The sequence below is a fragment of the Lactuca virosa genome, chromosome 8 (genome assembly GCF_052849685.1).
Source record: "Lactuca virosa cultivar CGN04683 chromosome 8, Lactuca_virosa_CGN04683_v6, whole genome shotgun sequence".
NCBI lineage: Eukaryota > Viridiplantae > Streptophyta > Magnoliopsida > Asterales > Asteraceae > Lactuca > Lactuca virosa.
Genome location: NC_136433.1, coordinates 47,317,669 through 47,339,970, shown reverse-complemented (window position 1 = coordinate 47,339,970; position 22,302 = coordinate 47,317,669). Strand labels below are relative to the sequence as shown.

The following is a 22,302-nucleotide window of genomic DNA, read 5'->3' as shown; positions in this document are numbered from 1 at the left end:
AACAACCGAACAAATAATGTTAGTAATCAATATGTTTGTTAGCCAACATGTTTAATTAATAGTACAGTACCATTAGACAATGAGATTTTGTGAGACATAAAGACGCAATTCTACACACTCATTTTGGAGATTAAAAAATATATTCTAAAAAGCAAAATAAATGAAAATTTTCGAAATTTTTTATTTAAATATTATTTTCTTCTCTTTTTTATTAAAGAAAATTAAAAAAATTACAATTTTCTTTACATTATATGGATTTTTTTTTAATTGTTAGAATATTATAATATTTTACTATATATTTCATTATAAATATTCAAATAGAATTGTTAGAATATTTTAATAATCTACTAGAATATTATACGTAAAATTCTGTTAGAATATTTCAGTATATATATACAAAATAATGGTAATTTTTTTTGGATAAATAAGAAATTTTAATTTTTAAACTCAGATTGACATGTACCATTTTCATTCATTACTTTAAAATTTAATCTCATTGTAGAAATTAATATAAAAAAAATTCAATCAAGTTTTTAGTGTCAGCCATTTACAAAACTATCATCCATAAAAGCCTTATTCACATTTTATAATGTTCAAGAGCACATGAAAAATCTTCATTTATAAAACCATATATTTGTTTGTATATATTATTATCAACATAAAACAACCGAACTTATTGTTAACTAAACAAGTTGATACCGATTATATTTGGTATGGTAATCATAACAATTTTTTTATATAAACTATAATTGGTACAACAAATGGTATAAAAAAAATATTAGTTACTGTATCAATTCCATCCCTAATACAAGTGAAATGTATTACTAATTCCATCCCTAGTACAAGTGAAATGTATTACTATCTGACAAATATTCAAAGTGTTCTTTTACCAAATATAATATGAATCAACAAAATGATAGTAATTTAGTTGATTATTATTGATTATCTAAAATAAAAATGATTATTTTGAAATATTTGATAAAAAGTTGTTATATTAATTTTGAGATAAGAAAAATATATAAATGAAACTTAATATGGATATTAAAAATATATTTATATAAATCATTAGGTTTAATTGGTTGAGCAGACCATTTATTATTATTTCAAATAGAATATTCAAAAATATATTGCTTAAAAACTGAGCCAAAAGAGGGAGAAAAATAGAATAAATTTCAAACTACGCAAAAATCGTGTACTGTTCTTATCTCTCCTTCATCAAACCTCGCAACCGTTCGCCGTCGCGTAACGGCGGCGGGGCTTCCTTTTGTCCTTCTCGTACGTCGATAGTTCCGAGATCCGTAGCAGAACTTCGACCGATATCAGTTACCAGAGTACTGCATTTTGCTATTTTACTTCCTCAGTTGCATCTACTTAAAGGTAATCACTAAAACTCTCGGTAAATTTTCATTCATATGCTCGTACATTACGTCTTTTTGAAGGTTCTTAATCATTGTTGTACTGTATGATGCTATTCGTGATATACTTTGTCGTCACAGTTTCGGTTGATTGCTATGATTTCTATCGCAACTTGTTATATCAATTCCGGATTTCTAGGTTTTTGAACAATGTTACTTTTGTGTTGTTTTTGTTAGAGTTCTCGATGCTTATACTTTTACCTAGAGATGTAATTTTGTAATTCAAGTTCAATTTTGAATATTATCATCTCCTAAATGTGGCACCTACGAATCTAAGATTGCTTGAGTTAGGTTGCAGAGCATCTTCTTGTTAATATAAGCTTGCTGCTTCTCATAGAGGTGAGCATCTGCTTCTTGTCTTACAAAAATTTTCCTAAATTGTGTATAGAACAGAAAGTGATTCCAGTCTCTCACAATTATGCTTGTGGTGTTTAAATTTGATTAATGTGAGTAAAGATGAAGAAAGCTTCAACTTCACTTTTCTGTGTTTGTGGCTTTTGTTATCATTCACAGAAATTAGCAATTTGTATGCTTAGATTGCAATATACATGAGCTGTGTCACTTTCAGTAGGATATATCCTCTTTTTCCTAGTTTAAGCTTCAGTAGATATGAAGAAACTTGCACATGTTTCTGATTTCTTCTTCTCATAGTTTGTGACTACATACTTTTCAATTCACCATTTCCATGTTTCTTCTTTAAATTTCTTCTATCGTATTCATACATGATGTGATATGTGGGAAATTGTGTTCATTGTTTCTAACAGGCTTACAGGATGATTGGATCTTTTCTTACTAGAGCACTTGTGTAAGTTAATCAAAACTTTTTCTTTTTTCAATTGTCACAAAATTTCAATTCACTCTCAGTTTCTCTAATGACAAAAACTACTCAATTAAACACAGAATGGTGTTTGGCTATGCATATCCAGCCTATGAATGCTTCAAATCAGTTGAAAAGAATAAACCTGACATCGATCAACTCCGCTTTTGGTGCCAATACTGGTATTTATTATCATTATCATTATTATTACCATTATGCCACTCAGCATCATGTAATAATATATATATATATATATATATATATATATATATATATATATATATATATATATATATATATATATATCACAATCTTTATCCTTAAAACCCTCATAACATGTTTATTTTCAGGATCTTGGTTGCTGTATTAACTGTTTCTGAACGAATTGGTGACACATTTATTTCATGGTAAAAAAAAAAAAAAAATCAACCTGATAAATTCTTATCTTCACCTTCTTCTTTTTTATTTTTATTTTTATATTTTTATATTTCTTTCATGTTTTGGACTTGTGAAGGGTTCCAATGTATAGTGAAGCAAAGTTGGCGTTTTTCATATACTTGTGGTACCCCAAAACAAAGGTAAACTTTTTTCTTTTTTCTTTTTAAAAAAAAAAAAAAAAACTTTTTTTGATATTCATGTTTATATTTGATAATTACAGGGTACAGGATATGTATATGATTCGTTTTTTAGACCATATATTTCAAAGCATGAAAGAGAGATTGACAGGAGTTTAATGGAACTAAGAACAATGGCTGTAGATGCTGCAGTTTTATACTGGCAAAGGGCTGCAAATTATATCCAAACAAAAACTTTTGATATTCTTCAATATGTTGCTTCACAATCAACACCAAAACCTCAACCTGATAATAGTACACGTCAGCATGATTTGAATCTTAAAGCACAAAAGGTAGTAGCTCATGAGGAAACCAAAGAGCCATCATCTCCTGTTGCCAGCTCATCATCATCATCAGGTTCAAATACAGGTACAGATACAGGTGAAACAGAGAAACCGGATGCAGGGCCCACACAAGACCCTCCATTGCCGGATTCTGATGTTTTGACAAAAGAAAAAGAAAGTAAAAAAGAAATTGTGATGGAAGAGGCTAAGGAGAGTGTGAGGGTGACACGTGCTAGGTTAAGGAAAGCAACATCGCTTCAGTGAATGTGGGAGATGATGATAATAATAATAAGTCTTATCTTTTTCTAAATATATACGTTTGGAAAATGGGAGTTGGATATTGATGTATTATTGATGTTAAATGTATTTTCTTTTTTGTTCTCTATTTTCCATAATATCTTGGTTAATGGTCGAAGAGTGAGTTTTAGCCTTTTAGGTTTAAATCTCATAAACTTTAGATGACATGCTGTTAAAAATAAGGGATAATGACTTGATAGGGTAAGATACTTTTTGAAATGTACATATTTAGTCCTTATTTTTTTTTTTTGTAAAATAAACCCTTATACTTTATTAATATGTACACATTAGGTCATTTTCACCGGATTCTACAGGTTTTGCTGACGTGGAAGGGTTTATTTTACAAAAAAAAAAGAATAAGGACTAAATGTGTACATTTCAAAAAGTATTTTACCCTATCAAGTCATTTTCCCTTTCTTTTATTTTGTTGAAATGAAATACTCAGGTGGCATCCACATATCCACAACGAGATTTTTCCAACTTTTATTCATCATGAAAAAGAGGGAGAACCCCGATCTCCGGCTACTCCTTTGTGTGTTCCTACACATCACTGGTAGCAAGGAGGAATGATGGCAAAAACAACAAGGTCGAACGGGGAGGCAGGAGGAAGTAGAGATGGTAGTTGGCGGCGAGGAGCTGCTCTGATAGCCCCCTCGTCGATTCTTTCTTCTTTTTCTGGCAACATATCTCAAAGATGGAGGCAAAGAGAGACAAATCGGAGAAACACAACAGGTAAAGGGTGTTTGGCTGTTGCTGTTCGACCGGAAGGAAGAGAGACGAGAAAGAGAAGGGTCGCCGTGCTTTTCTTGTTGCTGGAGGATCACCCACCTCCGGTGACTAAGCTAATTAATTGCTATTTAGTGCCACTTGTGCTTCCACATCAGCAAAACCTGTAGAATCCGGTGAAAATGACCTAATGTGTACATATTAATAAAGTATAAGGGTTTATTTTACAAAAAAAAAAGAATAAGGACTAAATGTGTACAATTCAAAAAGTATCTTACCCTATCAAGTCATTTTCCCTAAAAGAAAATTCGTATATGACTGGTATACCGGGTATAGCCGGTTATAAGGATTGCATTGTTACAAAAATAAAGTATAAAGGTTTATTTTACAAAAAAAAAAGAATAAGGACTAAATGTATACATTTCAAAAAGTATCTTACCCTATCAAGTCATTATCCCTAAAAATAAATATTAAATGACTTATTGTTTTATTAAAATACAAAAAGTCAAAAGAATAATATTCTCTAACCGCCCATTGCCATGCCTTTTAAGTTGGTTGCACATCACTCGTTGGAATTCAAATTAGTATAACAAGTAAACTTTTGTTAAACATAACTGGACCCATTTTCAGGGTTAAGCCCAAGTCCAAACTCCATACATAGGCCTTAATGGTGTTTGTAGGGTTGTAAAGGGCGAACGAACAAGAATACATGCACTAGTTTAAGTAAAGAGAATAAACGAACGAATATGAACGAATAAACGAACGAATTTTTCTTGTTAATTTTTGTTTGTTTATCAAGTTATCTTGTTAGTTCGTTCATTTATATTCATTAAGATGTTAAAAAAACATAAACAATTATAAACAAGACGCAATAAACACACACAAAATAAACGAACATATATGAAAATAAACAAAAATAAATGAACACAAATGAGCATAAACATCCAAATCAAGAACAATAGAACTTGATGGTCGACACTTCTTATATGTTGCTCATACTTAGTGGTGCATTTTTTTTATTATATTTCTATCAAATCTAAAAGTTTTAAAATTTAACACTTTTAGAAACTCCATTTTCGGTCCTTTTACTGGTTATATAAAATTAAATTTATATATTTAATGTACTATAATAACCGCATATAAACAAACGTTCACGAACATGAATGAAGGAAGAAGACCATTGTTCGTATTTGTTCCTTTAACTAAACGAACAAAACATTGTGTTTATGTTCATTCATCTTTAAATAAACAAACATAAACGAACTTTTTGCCTCACGTTTCACGAAATATTCATTGAACGTTCGGTTCTCTTATAACCTTTGTTTTGGAGTACATGCCAGCGAATGTAACAATAATATATAAGTATAACCTATATGTGGTTGATTAGTTTGGTATCTAGAAAATTACGTATAACTTATAATTAGATTAACTATCCTATATATATCTGATTATTGGCATTGTTGTCTATATAAATGACGATGATGAGGTAAATGACTATTTAGATATTGTTCATTATGTGTATCTACATATTTTTATTCTATATGTTGTCGAACTTTGTGCGTATCATTCAGGTGGCATGGGATCTAATGGAAAGGAATCGACACCTAGAAGCAATCAAGTTCCAACTATAATGGTTTTGCATACCACTATTTTTTAGTATATTAACCATCGTAAAGGTAAAAATGTACTACATGAAATTCGTGCATTTAGGATTGCAAGTGAAGATGTATTGGATAGATATGGTAAAACATCTCTATTTGGGGATAATTATTAATATTCTAAAGGTATATCATAGGAGGAGAACATTGTTGGTGATTCGGTAGATTAAGACATTAGAATTAATGAATAATGACTATAATTATGATGATAGAAAAGCAGGTAATGGTTATATACATATAAATGACTATTAGTTTATGGTTCTCTTGATGCCTAATCGGAAACTTGATATTAAGCTTGGATTACCACTGATGTATGAGCCTATTGCATGCGTATTACTTCAAAAAATATTCAAGGACGAAGGAGTATTGAATCTAACGTTGGGATTTAAACTGCATTGAAGAAGGTTTTCAATATAAGACCATAAAGTCATGCAAAAACATGTTTGAGGCCATATGTCTTTATGAAAACTATGAATATAACGTATTAGGGCAGTCAAAATCGAAGAGCCATACTCTCGACCTGCTAAATCGTACCGCTGAAGAGTCTTTTCCTGGGGTATTGTCACAACCTAGAGTTGGCAAATCCTGACACTATGACCCATATCAAATGGCCAAGATCGATTCCAATTATTCTTTATCGCCCGGTTGTGTGGGAAACTATAATTTAACTAACATCATTCTAATGACATTACTACTATAACCTCTATCAATTTTAGATTCATACATTCAAGAATCATATGCGACTATTGATCATTATAGATGATGCCTATTTGAAAGGCAAGTACTTATACACCATATTTATTATGGCTGTTATGGATGATAGAACAAAATACCCCCTTTAGCATTCTAAGTGGGGAAGATGGAGTCTAGGGACGCTTGGACATGGTGTTTGAGGATGCTCAAAGTTTTACAAACATGATTATAAACGGAAGTACAAAATACCACCAAGAATACAAGTATAATTGGGTGGAAGTTCTTGTAGGAACAACCACAAGGTATAAGAACTTGGAATTATAAAATCTCCAATGAAAAGAAAGGATTACATGGTTATAGATTCGACAATAATGAGCGAGGAGATAAAGGAATGAACAACAACTACTTACTAGAAAGGCTTTATTTATAGTATTGTATAAAGAATCCTAAAGATCCTATATAAAAGGTGTAACGTCCATAAATTTCATGCCAAATTCAAACTTTTTAAATCATAAATAAAAGTCAAATAGTATTGTTTACAAAATGTTTTCAAATCAATATCCATCAGAGTGTCCCAAAATCATAACATAAGGATGAGGAGCGGTACGGTCACGCCTTCGCCTTGCCACGATCTCCTGAAGTACCTGAAACAATAAACTGAAAACTGTAAGCCCGAGGGCTTAGTGAGCTACCCCCAAAATATCAATACCACACTGACAATACCATATCAGTAACAATCAATCAATCAATCATGCATACTGGGCCATCGGCCTGACTGGTCCGCGCTACCGGGCCTACAGTCTATCTGAATCTATTCATGCATACTGGGCCATCGGCCTGACTGGACCGCCCTACCGGGCCTACAGTGTAACATCCCGAAATTTAAGTACATCTATTGAACCCTTTCTATTTACCAAACTGTCAAGTTTAGCCCCTAAGTGAAAAGTGTTGCAAACGAGTACGCTGCGCGTACACATGTGCTTATTATGGACGCGGACTCAATTAGGTACGCTGGGCGTACCAAAGTTACGCTGGGCGTAACTGGCTCAGATGCAAAACCCTAAATGAGACTTGAGGACTATAAAATGAATGATATGGCCCTTACCCCAGCCACCATATTACAGAGAGTGAAACCCTAAGAGAGCAAAAACCCGTTATAAGCTTATGTGTGTGTTCTTAAGCTTGAAAGTGTCATTTTGTGATGGTGAAGAAGAAGAGGAGGCCATGGTGGAAGCTAGAAGTTAGAGGGCAAGCTTAGATCCGAGTTCTATAGAGGTTGGAGCTTCACCTGGAGGTAAAAAGCTCAAAGCTTTCCTTGTCATCTTTGATTTGTGCTTTATGGACCCATTTTTAGGGTTTTTGGTCCCAAGGTGGAGACTTTATGAGCAAAGAGTCTCCATAAGCTTAGATCTGCCCTATTCCAGTGTAATATGTGTTATAGGTTCATAAAAATCCAATCTTGGACGTTGAGATTAAGTCATGCATGAGATTAGGGCTTAATGGGAAAAGAGGATATATGTTTGAAGTGATTGGTGACCTTTACAGCCATGCAAGGGCTTAAAGGTTCCGACTTTATGACTTAAGGGGCAGTAGGGAGCTTAGATCTGAGTTATGAGCCTAGGTCTTAATCTTTTCAGACCAAAAATGAAGAAAGTAGGAAACTGGGACTTACGCTGGGCGTAATCCCAGTACGCGCCGCGTAAGGGTTTGAGACCCCGATTCTGGATCGCTGGAGTACGCCCCGCGTACAAGAGCCGGTACACGCCGCGTACTGCCCCCTGTTGACTTTTGTTGACTTTTAGGGTTTTAGTCAACATTTGGACTTTTGGGTCAAGGAGGGGTAAAATGGTCTTTTACCCTTCTGTGGGATTGTAGAAAGGGATTTAATCTAGCCTTTGAGAGCCATTATTTATTTAAGGATATTGTTTATGTAATTAGGCGGGGGCTAGATCCGTATATCCGTGTGCGAGATTATCCGAGTTACCCGAGGTGAGTATTCTCACTATACATTACCTAGAGTGGTATTTATGTGTAGACCGGAGGGTCTTGTATGCTATGTGTATATATGAGATTATGTGCATTGTGTTATATGTATGCTATGTGTTGAACAGACCGGGCCGGAGGGCCCAACGATATAGACCGGGTCGGAGGACCCAACGATATAGACCGGACCGAAGGGTCCAACGACACAGACTGGACCGAAGGGTCCGACGAGCTATGACCGGACCAGAGGGTCCAACGAGCTACGGGACTGGAGGGTCCCACTGAGACACATCGACCGGAGGGTCGTACTGTAGCCTTGAGTGGCGTATGTGTTGTACGTGGTATTTTGGGGAACTCACGAAGCATTTATGCTTACCGTGTTATGTGATATGTGTTTCAGGTACCAGCGAGAGTCGCGGGAAGGCGCCGACATGATTTGTACACACTGGCAGAAGATTAAGTGTTGAGATTCTGGGATATGTTTTATGGTGATGACATTGATATATGAGATTTTGAGAATATTATATGAGTTTTATTATGTTTGAAAGATGAAAAATTGTTTTAAAAATTTACGTCGTTACAAGTTGGTATCAGAGCCTTGGTTTGAGGGATTCGGATGCACCTTCGGGCGTATCTGAACTCAAACTGAGGATTTGAGGAAATTTTCATAAAAGAAACAATTTTTCTAAAAGAGAAAGATTTTTGAGAAAATCAGAACGGAGCAGTGTGTACGATCAGCCAGCGCCCGAACGGTGATTTCCCAAAATACCCTTACATTATGTGCTATGAGATATTATGTGATATGCTATGCATGCTAAAGATAGGCTAGGTATTTCATATTTTAGGACTAGAGTGGCCTGATCTGTGATGCCTTAGCCTAGGAGTTGCTGTTATATGCGATGTGCCTTCGAGTATGTGCTGAGTATGAGTATCCAACATGAATCCTTTTAGAGAGGGATCTGAGTAGGGGAGTAATCTAGGGGAGATACCTAGATGAGCACGTGTGGAGTCTACAGAGAGAGTAGACAGATGGCCGCATGGGGCGGAGTTGCATGAGTTCGGTGATATCCTCCGAGTATGAGGAGAGCAAGTGGGATCATGACCTGAAGAGGTTTTATGTGCTAGTGGAGACTATTCGATGCCCGAATGTTGCTTGCTTTGTGCTTTGTGGGACTCTCGATGATGGGAGTCAACTACTAAGTGAATATGACGATATTCAGGAGGTAGATGGCTGCCATCATTAGGAGTTTTTCAGCAGCTGATTGCGGAGAAGTGTGAGGACCTAGGAAGAGCCTAGGGGGTGATCATGGTCGGATGAGTGCGCTGACAGAGTAGAGCATTTCGCTGGAAAGCGAGCACACGTAAAGAGATTTATAATCGAGAAGGTTGAGCAGCTACTTAGGAACTCTGGGATGGTTCGTGTGGAAAGTATGGGTAGATGTGGCAGGTAGTATGGGCCCGTACTACTGAAAGCATAGGACCCATACTCGATGCAGGGGGCATACCGGAGGATTCTAAGTAGCAGATTGAGAAGTGATGTCATGGTTCGAGTACCATGATTGGTAGCAGATCGAGAAGTGATGTCATGGTTCGAGTACCATGATTGGTAGCAGATCGAGAAGTGATGTCATGGTTCGAGTACCATGATTGGTAGCAGATCGAGAAGTGATGTCATGGTTCGAGTACCATGATTGGTAGCAGATCGATAAGGGATGTCATGGTTCGAGTACCATGATTGGTAGCAGATTGAGAAGTGATGTCATGGTTCGAGTACCATGATTTGTAGCAGGTCGAGAGGTGATTTCATGGTTCGAGTACCATGATTTGTAGCAGGTCGAGAGGTGATTTCATGGTTCGAGTACCATGATTTGTAGCAGATCGAGAGGTGATGTCATGGTTCGAGTACCATGGTTCGTAGCAGATTGAGAAGAGGTAACGTGGTTCGGGTATCATGATTCATAGCAGATCGAGAGGTGGCCACATGGTTCGAGTACCATGACCCGTGGCGGTTAGTGTTACTGGTTTTACCAGTTATTCCGTTGTGATTATCTAGACTGAGATCAGATGTGAAAGAATAGGGGGGACGGAGGGCCATGATGAACGATCATCCCTTAAAAGGGAAATCGAGTTAGCTCCAAGGGAGTGTTGGTGAGATGCCAGTTGGAGTCGCAAGACTCAGGGATGAGTAGAGATGGTGAGTTATGGGAGAATACGGTCTGGGCTGAGCAACCGGCCGATGGTGGAGATGTCATTTTCTGTGACCTGAGCGGTGCTATTTCTGTTCCTGTGGGAAACATGAGAGGTATTGAGATTTTCGGTTTCCAAAGTTGGGGGCGAGCCCTGTGGGGTAGCTTTGGTTACGATCTTTCATCAGAGTATTTGGGCAGTATGTCTGCCGAGAGGTGATGTTAGAGCCTGAGCAGGTTGTCAGCGGGGACTGAGATGGTTAAGGACAAAGATAAACCCTATTTGAGCATAGTAGGGCATGTATTAGCTGCAGCGGCAGACGATCAAGAAGAGGACATTGGGGCGGTGGCTCTTATTGTCTATGATGAGTATCGAGTGTGGTAATGGGGACTCCACTCTTACTACAACCCACGTGATGGAACGTTGGTTGAAGAGTCGAGGATGAGGAATATGTTAGTTCGTTATTTTCAGACTGAGAGTCAGGGTTACGACTGGACAGTTGAGATGTCCGGCAGTAGGATGGTACGAGTTTCTGAATGACTAGAGGTAGTCATGATGAGAAGTTTATGAGGATTTCATCGGAGATTCGGGGAATTTGGGATTGCTTGACTTCCATCGGGAGGTCATCGAGCATTGTGTATCACCTTCCAAGAGTAGGTGCGATATTATTGGTAAAAACAGTATGTGGGTTAGATTGTTGACGGACCAATTGGTGATGGTTCGAACCCTGAGTGGGGGAGAACCGGGTACTTATGAGGAGATCGTAGACTTGTTCAAGAGCGGTTAGAGAACTGGATAGAGAGGCATGCGGTGCGGATTCCTGAGACCAGGGTTATTGTTGGTCAAGGAGAGATGCAGAGTGAGATAGTGCATGTGGTACGTGTTTGAGAAAGGATGAGTGTCCCCACGGCAAGTGGCCGTTGGTCTGGGACCTGGTGGTGGTTAGGAATCCTTCAAGGTTAAAATGGTGAATTCGAGATGGTTGGCTTGTGAGGTTAGTTCGGCGGTTGAGAGTTTCTGGTTCAGAGTATGGGCTATTATATGCAGTATGGGAAGGAAATAAGTTGATTGAGCGATCAACTTCAGGGTTGTTATGAGTATTCTTGCATGAGTTTTGAGCAATAGAGGAGGAAGTTTCGGATTGTCATCTTCGTGTTCTGAGTCGTCGGCAATTTCTTCGTGTTTTAATTTGGGAAATGGAATATTCTGGGGTATCCGAGTTTAATGTCCTAAATCTCGGATTATTTTGAGTTTGAGTTTGAGATGACAAGTGGTGTATTGGGTGTTTATGGTTTCGGTGGGGGCCCTTCAGCTAATTGACCTCAAATGGATTTATTTGAGAATGTGAACTGCAGCAAGAAAAAGAGGTTTTTGTCACGACGGTGGTCGTCCGAAGTAGTGATTCTTAGCCTGGATGGGTGTGTGTGTGTACCTATCTATGCTGGGCCGCAAAGCATGAGTTAATGATCGCAGTGTGATGTCAACCTGAGGATGAGATTGTGAAGTGGTAAGAGTAAGTGCGGTAAGACTGCGGGGAGCTGCAGTTTCAATGAGTCAGTGCAGAGAGGTTGTGGTGATGCTACGGGGAGCCGTAGTACTCACTATTCAGTGGGAGGTTGTGGTGATGCTACGGGGAGCCGTAGTACTCACTGTTCAGTGAGAGGTTGTGGTGATGCTACGGGGAGCCGTAGTACTCACTGTTCAGTGGGAGGTTGTGGTGATGCTACGGGGAGCCGTAGTACTCACTGTTCAGTGGGAGGTTGTGGTGATGCTACGGGGAGCCGTAGTACTCACTGTTCAGTGGGAGGTTATGGTGATGCTACGGGGAGCCGTAGTACTCACTGTTCAGTGGGAGGTTGTGGTGATGCTACGGGGAGCCGTAGTACTCACTGTTCAGTGGGAGGTTGCGGTGATGCTACGGGGAGCCGTAGTACTCACTGTTCAGTGGGAGGTTGCGGTGATGCTACGGGGAGCCGTAGTACTCACTGTTCAGTGGGAGGTTGCGGTGATGCTACGGGGAGCCGTAGTACTCACTGTTCAGTGGGAGGTTGCGGTGATGCTACGGGGAGCCGTAGTACTCACTGTTCAGTGGGAGGTTGCGGTGATGCTACGGGGAGCCGTAGTACTCACTGTTCAGTGAGAGGTTGCGGTGATGCTAGGGGGAGCCGTAGTACTCACTATTCAGTGAGAGGTTGTGGTGATGCTAAGGGGAGCCATAGTATTCACTATTTAGTGAGAGGTCGTCGTGATACTGCAGGGAGCCGCAGTACCCACTGGTCAGCAAGAAAATGTTGTGATGAAGTGCTCTCTGATCAGAGCTTGACGCAGAAGAGTTTTAGGCTTGGGTAGCCCTAATATTTGAGTTTGTGGAAGCCTGGGGTCGAACCAGGGGCGAGACTGGGGTCTCCATGATTGTCGGAAGTCATTATATTCTGATTTGAGTGGTGGTTTTCGTGACCAAAAGGAAGTGGATCAGTGAGGTACGCGTGGGTTGCGGGTCATGGGTCGCGAGTTGAGTGTTCGTTGGGACGTGTGGTTCCAATTTTGTGCCAGACCAGACTCTCGAGTTGAGTTTAATTCTAGTGGTGTATTGAGTAGATGGAATGAGATACCGGATTCAGAGATGAATTCCATATTGTGGGGTATGTGAAATGGAGCTGAGGCTTATGGTTATTTTCATGTCTGAGGACACTTCTGAGCGAGCATGATTATTTTCTTTTGTCTGAAGGCAGAGTGTTGAGAATTCACTATTCGGATGGGTTAATATAGCAGTTCAGTGGATGCGCCCTGGTGGGATGTGAACCCTTCCGTTCCTTGGGGCGTGATCCAGATTATTTGGTACATTGGTATGAATGATCGATAACCGATTGTTAAATTTTGTCTTGTGAGAACCAAAGGAGCAGTGAGTTATCAGGGTTTGATATTCGAGGGGCGATTATCATGGTGATAGCATGAGTGGGCGGTCTGGCGGCGGGCCATGCCACTAGAATTTCCCGAATTTGGGAAAGTCAGAAAGGGGTATCTTAGCGGCAGAAGGGTCGGTTTGGGTTCTAGAGTTGGGAGTTCCTGTTTGGACTCAGGCGTCCATGGAAAGGTAGTGGCGGGATATGAGGTCTTTTCAGTGGTGCTTCTCGATTTAGGTTCGAGCTATGTGTGGTCAAGAAGCGATTTCGAGGGCGAAATCTATTTAAGTGGGGGAGAATTGTAACATCCCGAAATTTAAGTACATCTATTGAACCCTTTCTATTTACCAAACTGTCAAGTTTAGCCCCTAAGTGAAAAGTGTTGCAAACGAGTACGCTGGGCGTACTGAAGAGTACGCTGCGCGTACACATGTGCTTATTATGGACGCAGACTCAATTAGGTACGCTGGACGTACCAAAGTTACGCTGGGCGTAACTGGCTCAGATGCAAAACCCTAAATGAGACTTGAGGACTATAAAAGGAATGATATGGTCCTTACCCCAGCCACCATATTACAGAGAGTGAAACCCTAAGAGAGCAAAAACCTGTTATAAGCTTATGTGTGTGTTCTTAAGCTTGAAAGTGTCATTTTGTGATGGTGAAGAAGAAGAGGAGGCCATGGTGGAAGCTAGAAGTTAGAGGGCAAGCTTAGATCCGAGTTCTATAGAGGTTGGAGCTTCACCTGGAGGTAAAAAGCTCAAAGCTTTCCTTGTCATCTTTGATTTGTGCTTTATGGACCCATTTTTAGGGTTTTTGGTCCCAAGGTGGAGACTTTATGAGCAAAGGGTCTCCATAAGCTTAGATCTGCCCTATTCCAGTGTAATATGTGTTGTAGGTTCATAAAAATCCAATCTTGGACGTTGAGATTAAGTCATGCATGAGATTAGGGCTTAATGGGAAAAGAGGATATATGTTTGAAGTGATTGGTGACCTTTACAGCCATGCAAGGGCTTAAAGGTTCCGACTTTATGACTTAAGGGGCAGTAGGGAGCTTAGATCTGAGTTATGAGCCTAGGTCTTAATCTTTTCAGACCAAAAATGAAGAAAGTAGGAAACTGGGACTTACGCTGGGCGTAATCCCAATACGCGCCGCGTAAGGGTTTGAGACCCCGATTCTGGATCGCCGGAGTACCCCCCGCGTACAAGAGCCGGTACGCACCGCGTACTGCCCCCTGTTGACTTTTGTTGACTTTTAGGGTTTTAGTCAACATTTGGACTTTTGGGTCAAGGAGGGGTAAAATGGTCTTTTACCCTTATGTGGGATTGTAGAAAGGGATTTAATCTAGCCTTTGAGATCCATTATTTATTTGAGGATATTGTTTATGTGATTAGGAAGGGCTAGATCCGTATATCCGTGTGCGAGATTATCCGAGTTACCCGAGGTGAGTATTCTCACTATACATTACCTAGAGTGGTATTTATGTGTAGACCGGAGGGTCTTGTATGCTATGTGTATATATGAGATTATGTGCATTGTATTATATGTATGCTATGTATTGAACAGACCGGGCCGGAGGGCCCAACGATATAGACCGGGTCGGAGGACCCAACGATATAGACCGGACCGAAGGGTCCAACGACACAGACTGGACCGAAGGGTCCGACGAGCTATGACCGGACCAGAGGGTCCAACGAGCTACGGGACTGGAGGGTCCAGCTGAGACACATCGACCGGAGGGTCGTACTGTAGCCTCGAGTGGCGTATGTGTTGTACGTGGTATTTTGGGGAACTCACGAAGCATTTATGCTTACCGTGTTATGTGATATGTGTTTTAGGTACCAGCGAGAGTCGCGGGAAGGTGCCGGCATGATTTGTACACACTGGCAGAAGATTTAGTGTTGAGATTCTAGGATATGTTTTATGGTGATGACATTGATATATGAGATTTTGAGAATATTATATGAGTTTTATTATGTTTGAAAAATGAAAAATTGTTTTAAAAATTTACGTCGTTACATACAGTCTATCAGAATCTATCCCGAGCCTTCGGCATGACTGGTCCTCCTCGTGGGCCTGCAGTCTCCCCGGACCGCTCATAGGGTATGTTGGCCTTCAACACAAAGCAGGACTGCCTCAACCCAACCAATAAGCAAATAACCAAGTTCGCATAACTATCATATACTGGCATATACAAACATCAAACATATCTGTCATACTGATCATCAACCATAGAATCCTCTCGTAACTAGAGTACCGACCTAGCAGGTCACTAACATACCAATCCTTACGGATCATAAAGCATAACATACTGTCTACTCTGATTCCGATCTAGCAGACCAAACCATATGTAGCATACCATAACAATAACAACTAAAGGGCCGGCCTTGGTGCCGTAGACCCTATCGATATAGTAAGGATAACTCACCTCGCAGATGCCGACACGAAAGGTAAACTCCAATTCTCGGATCACTTGACATAGGCTCCACCACCTATGACCATAGTACAATATACTCATAAGTCCCTAAATCTATAAGGTACTCCATAACCCACCAGTCAACCCCTGGTCAAAGTCAAAGTCCTCAGTCAAGGTCAACAGTCCATGTTGACCCCCAACTCGCCGAGTACCCTTGGGTACTCGCCGAGTTCCTCGAAGCAAATTCCACTCGCCGAGTCATCGAGGTGACTCGTCGAGTTCCTTCGATTCCCGTTCAAACTCTAAGACCACCCGTCGAGTTCCCTCCTTGCCACTCGACGGGCACACACGCATACATATCCTAGGGAAAACTCATCCGACTCGCCGAGTTGTTCTTCAACTCGTCGAGTCTTATGGTGATCTTCATCGGACTCGCCGAGTTGTTCATCCAACTCGTCGAGTTCACGGCCATCTTCATGTGACTCGCCGAGTCAACCTTGCGACTCGCCGAGTCCATTCAGTCCTTTTTCCATACAGACTTGTTTTGAGCCATGCAGCGGCTCCAAATCACAGATCCAAGCTTCTAGGGCATGCTTTTCACGTAAAGTTGCAAACTTTACGTGCATGCATAGCTACAAAGGTTCTAAATGCCAAATCTAAGTTCTTAATGGGGCTTCATGTCCAAAAGGGACCTCAATCACGACCAATACAACAACTTTATGATTCTAAAACTTAAGGAGGGTCCAGATCTGAAGTTACAACTTCAGATCTAGCCCATAGCCCACCTTATCAACCTCAAAATCCATGAAAACCCCCAAAACTTCAACAAAAGGAAAAAGGGAAGTAAGGATGGCAACTTGATACCTCCAAGGGATGCTAGCTGAGGAAATTTCTGCTTCCCACACCTTCCTTGCTTCAATTCCTTTGCACGTATAGCTTTTCTCTTCTAGCCAACCTTCTTTCCAAGCTTAGGACACACCAAAATGGAATACCACACGAATTAGGGTTTTTAAGGAGCTCTCAAAGACTGCAAAGAGGCCAAAGGAGGCTTATGCTTCCTTAAATAGGGTGCAAAACCCCAGGATTTAGGGTTTCATCTGCCAGCTCCTACTCGCCGAGTCCCAATATGGACTCGTCGAGTAGGTCACTTAACACGCGATCCCACCCCGCTGCTACTCGACGAGTAGGTCAACCAACTCGTCGAGTAGAGCTTCACCCAATAAATCTTATTTAAACCATACCTGAGAATCGGGGCGTTACAACTCTCCCCCACTTGAACTAGACTTCGCCCTCGAAGTCCGTCGGAATAAACAATGTCGGGTAATGCTCGCGCATCTCCGCTTCCAGCTCCCATGTCCACTCGGATCCCCTCCGATGTTCCCACTGTACCTTTACCAAAGGTATTTCCTTGTTCCGCAGAATCTTCTTCTTCCTTTCCAAAATAGCCACCGGCCTCTCCACATAGTTCAGGCGTTCATCGACCTGAATGTCGTCCAACGATACCACTGTCTGCTGGTCCATAATGCACTTTCGCAATTGCGAAACATGAAACGTGCTGTGGATCCGGCTAAGCTCCTCCGGAAGCTCTAGCCTATAAGCCACCCTCCCAACCCTGGCAACAATCCTGAACGACCCGATGTAGCGGGGACCCAATTTTCCCCTCTTCCTGAAGCGGATCACTCCCTTCCAGGGTGAAACCTTCAGGAGAACCATGTCATCCACTTGAAACTCCATCTCAGATCGGCGTCGGTCGGCATAACTTTTCTGCCGACTCTGAGCGGTCTGCAGTCGCTGTCTAATCTGCTGTATCATCTCGGTAGTTTGCAGAACTACCTCTGTCCGACCCATCACTCTGTGCCCAACCTCGCCCCAGCAGACTGGGGTCCTACACTTCCGCCCATACAACAGCTCCAAAGGCGGGGCGCCAATACTGGAATGATAGCTGTTGTTGTAGGCGAACTCTACAAGCGGTAGGTGGGAATCCCAACTCCCACCGAAATCAATGACGCACGCCCTCAACATATCCTCGAGGGTCTGTATGGTCCGCTCACTCTGCCCATCAGTCTGCGGATGGAACGCTGTACTAAAATGCAACCTCGTACCTAGTTCCTCATGGAACTTCTGCCAAAAACGGGAAGTAAATCGGACATCCCGGTCGGAAACTATGGAAATTGGAACCCCATGGCGAGAGACAATCTCGCGGACGTACAGGTCGGCCAACTTCTCCGCCGACGAACTCTCCTGTATAGCTAGGAAATGGGCACTCTTGGTCAATCGATCCACGATGACCCATATAGCATCGAAACCCTTTGCCGTCTTTGGCAACTTCGTGATGAAATCCATCGTGATCCGTTCCCATTTCCACATGGGAATCTCTAGGGGATGCAGCTTACCATGCGGCCTCTGGTGCTCGGCCTTGACCATCCTACAGGTCAAGCACCTCTCAACAAACCAAGCGATATCTCGCTTCATGCCCGGCCACCAATAACTCAAACTTAGATTACGGTACATCTTGGTGGCTCCCGGATGAATAGAGAAGCGAGACTTATGAGCCTCCTCCATCACTGTCTGCCGGACCCCTCCGGTCATCGGAACCCAAACCCGACCGTAACGGGTCAACAATCTGCGGCTATCCTGAACAAACCGGGCGCTTTCGCCCTTAATCTTCTCCAACTTCCAGTTCTCTGGTCTCATACCCTCAATCTGAGGATCCCTGACCAGACCCACCAGCGGGGAATCCACCGCTATCCTCATACACTTGGCTGGGGTCGAGAACCCAGCTGACTTGCGGCTCAGAGCATCCACAACCACGTTCGCTTTACCAGGATGGTAAAGGATCTCACAATCATAGTCATTGACTACATCCAGCCACCTGCGCTGCTTCATATTCAGGTTTGGCTGATCCATAATGTGCCTCAAACTCTTGTGATCCGTGTATATGGTACAACGGACCCCGTACAGATAGTGCCTCCAAATCTTGAGAGCGAAGACCACCGCTCCCAACTCAAGATCGTGCGTGGGGTGTCTCGTCTCATGCGGCTTTAACTGCCGCGATGCATAAGCTATCACTCGTCCCCTCTGCATGAGGACTGCCCCTAAGCCTGTGATGGACGCATCACAAAATACCACGAAATCCTCCACTCCCTCGGGGAGTGTCAACACTGGCGCCTCGCATAACCGCTGCCGGAGGGTCTCAACGCCCTCTGCTGCTCAGGGCCCCACCGGAAATCCACTCCTTTCCTCGTTAGACGAGTGAGAGGTACGACAACCTTGGAGAAATCACGAATGAATCTCCGATAATACCCTGTTAAACCCAAGAAACTCCTAATGTCTGAGGGAGATCTCGGAGTCTCCCACTGCATAACCGCCTCCACCTTGGCCGGATTGACCAAAATCCCATCCTGGTTAACGAGATGTACGAGGAACTGAACCTCTCGTAACCAAAACTCACACTTCGAGAACTTGGCATACAGCCGTTCTCGTCGCAGTACCTCCAGCAGCTCCTTGAGATGCTCCTCATGCTGCTCTCGAGTCTTGGAATATACCAAGATGTCATCTATGAACACAATGACCGATCGATCAAGCATCGGTCTGTAGACTCGGTTCATCAGATCCATGAACACTGTTGGCGCGTTGGTGAGCCCAAACGACATCACCACGAACTCGTAATGACCATAACGAGTCTGAAACGCGGTCTTCTCCACGTTCTCCTCCCTCACCTTGACCTGGTAGTATCCTAATCTCAAATCAATCTTGGAAAACCAAGATGCACCCTGCAGCTGATCAAAAAGATCGTCTATCCTCGGAAGCGGATAACGGTTCTTCACCGTTAACTTGTTCAACTCCCTATAGTCAATGCACATCCTGTGTGAACCGTCCTTCTTCCTGACGAACAGGATCGGTGCTCCCCAGGGTGAACTACTCGGACGAATAAACTGCTTACCCAGCAGCTCCTGCAACTGAGACGACAACTCCTGCATCTCTGGCAGTGCCAGTCGGTACGACGCCTTAGCGATAGGGGCCGCACTCGGCACTAGATCAATCCTAAACTCAACCTGCCTCTCCGGAGGCACTCCGGGTAACTCCTCCGGAAACACATCAGCAAACTCTCTAACCACCGGAACCTCTGAAACTGAGAGCTGCTCCTTAACCCGCGTATCTACTATATACGCCAAATAACCGGCACACCCGTGCTGTATATACTGTCGAGCCCTGGCTGCCGAACAAAACCCTGATCCCAACCTGGTGCCCTCGCCATATACTACCAGTTCTCCCCCACTTGGGGTTCGAACCACCACCCGCTGCCTCTCACTGTCGATCATGGCGCCGAAACGGCTAAGCCAATCCATCCCTACAATCACGCCTACATCCCCCATGGGGATAGAAATCAAATCTATCGGGAAGGACACCCCGAAAATCTCCAACTCGCATCCCCGGTAAACCGAAGAAGCAGAAACCCCGTGCTCGTTGGCGATCGAAACTCGTAACGGACACTCAAGATCACCTATCGGCACACTGAACCCTCTAGAGAAAGTCTGAGATACAAACGACCGACTCGCCCTCGAGTCAAATAATACCAAAGCGGGCAAAGAATTCACTAAAAACGTACCTAACCACAGGTACAATCAATAAGCATAACACCAATACAATAACTGAGACAGAGAATAGAAACGTACCAGCAACCACATCCTGCGCTGTCTTGGCCTCCTCGGCCATGAGCTGGAAGGCGCGACCCTGAGCCTTCGGAGGCTCCACCCTGCCTGGTCTCCCATCTCCAATCCTCACAGTGGCTGGCGCGGGACCCTACGCCGACTTGGCGGCGAGCTGCGGACAGTTGGTCTTCACATGACCAACCTGATGACAATGGTAACAAATCCTCATATCTGCTGGAGGGGCGGACTGACGGCAGTCCCTGGCATAGTGCCCCTCCTTGCCACATTTGTGGCACCCCCCTCCTGCTCTACACACTCCCGAATGAACCCTGCCACACTTTCCACAAGTGTGGCTCTGCTGACCCCCAGACCGTGCATCAGCGGTCTTAGACCGCTTAGGCTCCGGCTGAGACTGTGTCGGTGCCTGATGCTGCTCCTTCAGCTGCAGCTCTATCTCCAACTTACGCCGCCTCGCGGCTTCCTGTAGATCCAGGAGGGTCTCACAACGCTGTGTAGCCACAAACTGTCGTATATCCGTCTTGAGCATACTCAGATAACGAGTCATCTGAGACTGCTCCGACGCAAACTCCGGGCAAAACATAGCCCTCTCCGTGAACATCCGGGTAATCTCCATCACAGACTCCCCATCCTGTCTCAATGTCAAAAACTCTTGAGCAAGCCGCTCCCATTCCACGCGCGGAACGTAGCGGGTGCGAAACATATCCCGGAACTGCTCCCAAGTAACAGCAGCCCGCTGATCATCAGAATATGAACCTGTCGTCAATCTCCACCAGTCCTTTGCCCCGAGCCTAAGCAGGTTCAGAGCACACCTGACCTTCTGGTCAGCAGGACATGAGCACGTGAAGAAACAACCCTCCACGTCAGACAACCACCGCATAGCCCTGATCGCATGCTGAGTACCATCAAATGTCGGGGGCTTCGTATTATCGAAGTCCCGGTACTGGAAAGCCCTGCCGGCTCCTCCTCCAACCCCTGCCGCAGTTACAGCCGAAGTGGCTGCAGCGGCTGCTGTCTCTGCCAGAGCTGCATATCGCTCATCAAAATACTCGACCATCGCGGTCTTGATCGACCCAAACATCTCTGGTAGCTGCGCTCGGAAAGCCGCAGCGACCTCATCGTGCAGAATCTCCCGGATCCTGGCATCCAGCTCATCAGTCCCCATCTGAACCACGGGCTCAGGTGCTACCGGCACCTCTGGCCCTCCGTCCCCCTGTCCCGACCCTGATCCGGATCCCGATCCTGATCCGGACCCAGCAGCAAAACTTCTCGTCACCACCATACTGAAAGATACGTTCAAGACATCAGATACACAACATAATATCGGGAGACCAAAACTCACAAATCCTAGGGGTTGTGACTTCCTTGCTACGCGTATGGGTCCTGTGTTTCCAGTAGTACGGGCCCATACTACCTTCCACACCTACCCATATTTGTCTCCAGTATCACCACAACTCCCTAATACTATACTCAATATAATGTGCGCTCAACCCTCACTACTAGGGGACATCGCCTATCTCACTACTGATCCCACAACTTTGCACAACTCACACCTTCATGGAACTTCCATCAGCCCCTGCAGCGCTAGTGTATGCTAGCCGCACATAATGCTGGACCCGATAGACTTTCGAATATCCAAC

The 22,302-nt window shown here is 43.0% G+C and overlaps 1 protein-coding gene across 2 annotated transcripts; it reads left to right on the top strand.

The window, feature by feature from the left end:
• Positions 1-1,152: 1,152 nt before the first annotated feature.
• On the top strand, positions 1,153-3,515 carry LOC145128307 (putative HVA22-like protein g). Of its 2 annotated transcripts, XM_079063112.1 has the most exons (7): positions 1,153-1,377; positions 1,707-1,754; positions 2,180-2,220; positions 2,316-2,414; positions 2,583-2,639; positions 2,747-2,810; positions 2,891-3,515. In XM_079063112.1, the coding sequence occupies exons 3-7, from the start codon at positions 2,189-2,191 to the stop codon at positions 3,392-3,394; spliced, it is 756 nt and encodes a 251-aa protein (XP_078919238.1). In that variant the 5' UTR covers positions 1,153-1,377; positions 1,707-1,754; positions 2,180-2,188; the 3' UTR covers positions 3,395-3,515. The 2 variants fall into 2 exon arrangements, with proteins under 2 accessions (XP_078919238.1, XP_078919237.1); XM_079063111.1 differs by lacking the exon at positions 1,707-1,754.
• Positions 3,516-22,302: the final 18,787 nt, after the last annotated feature.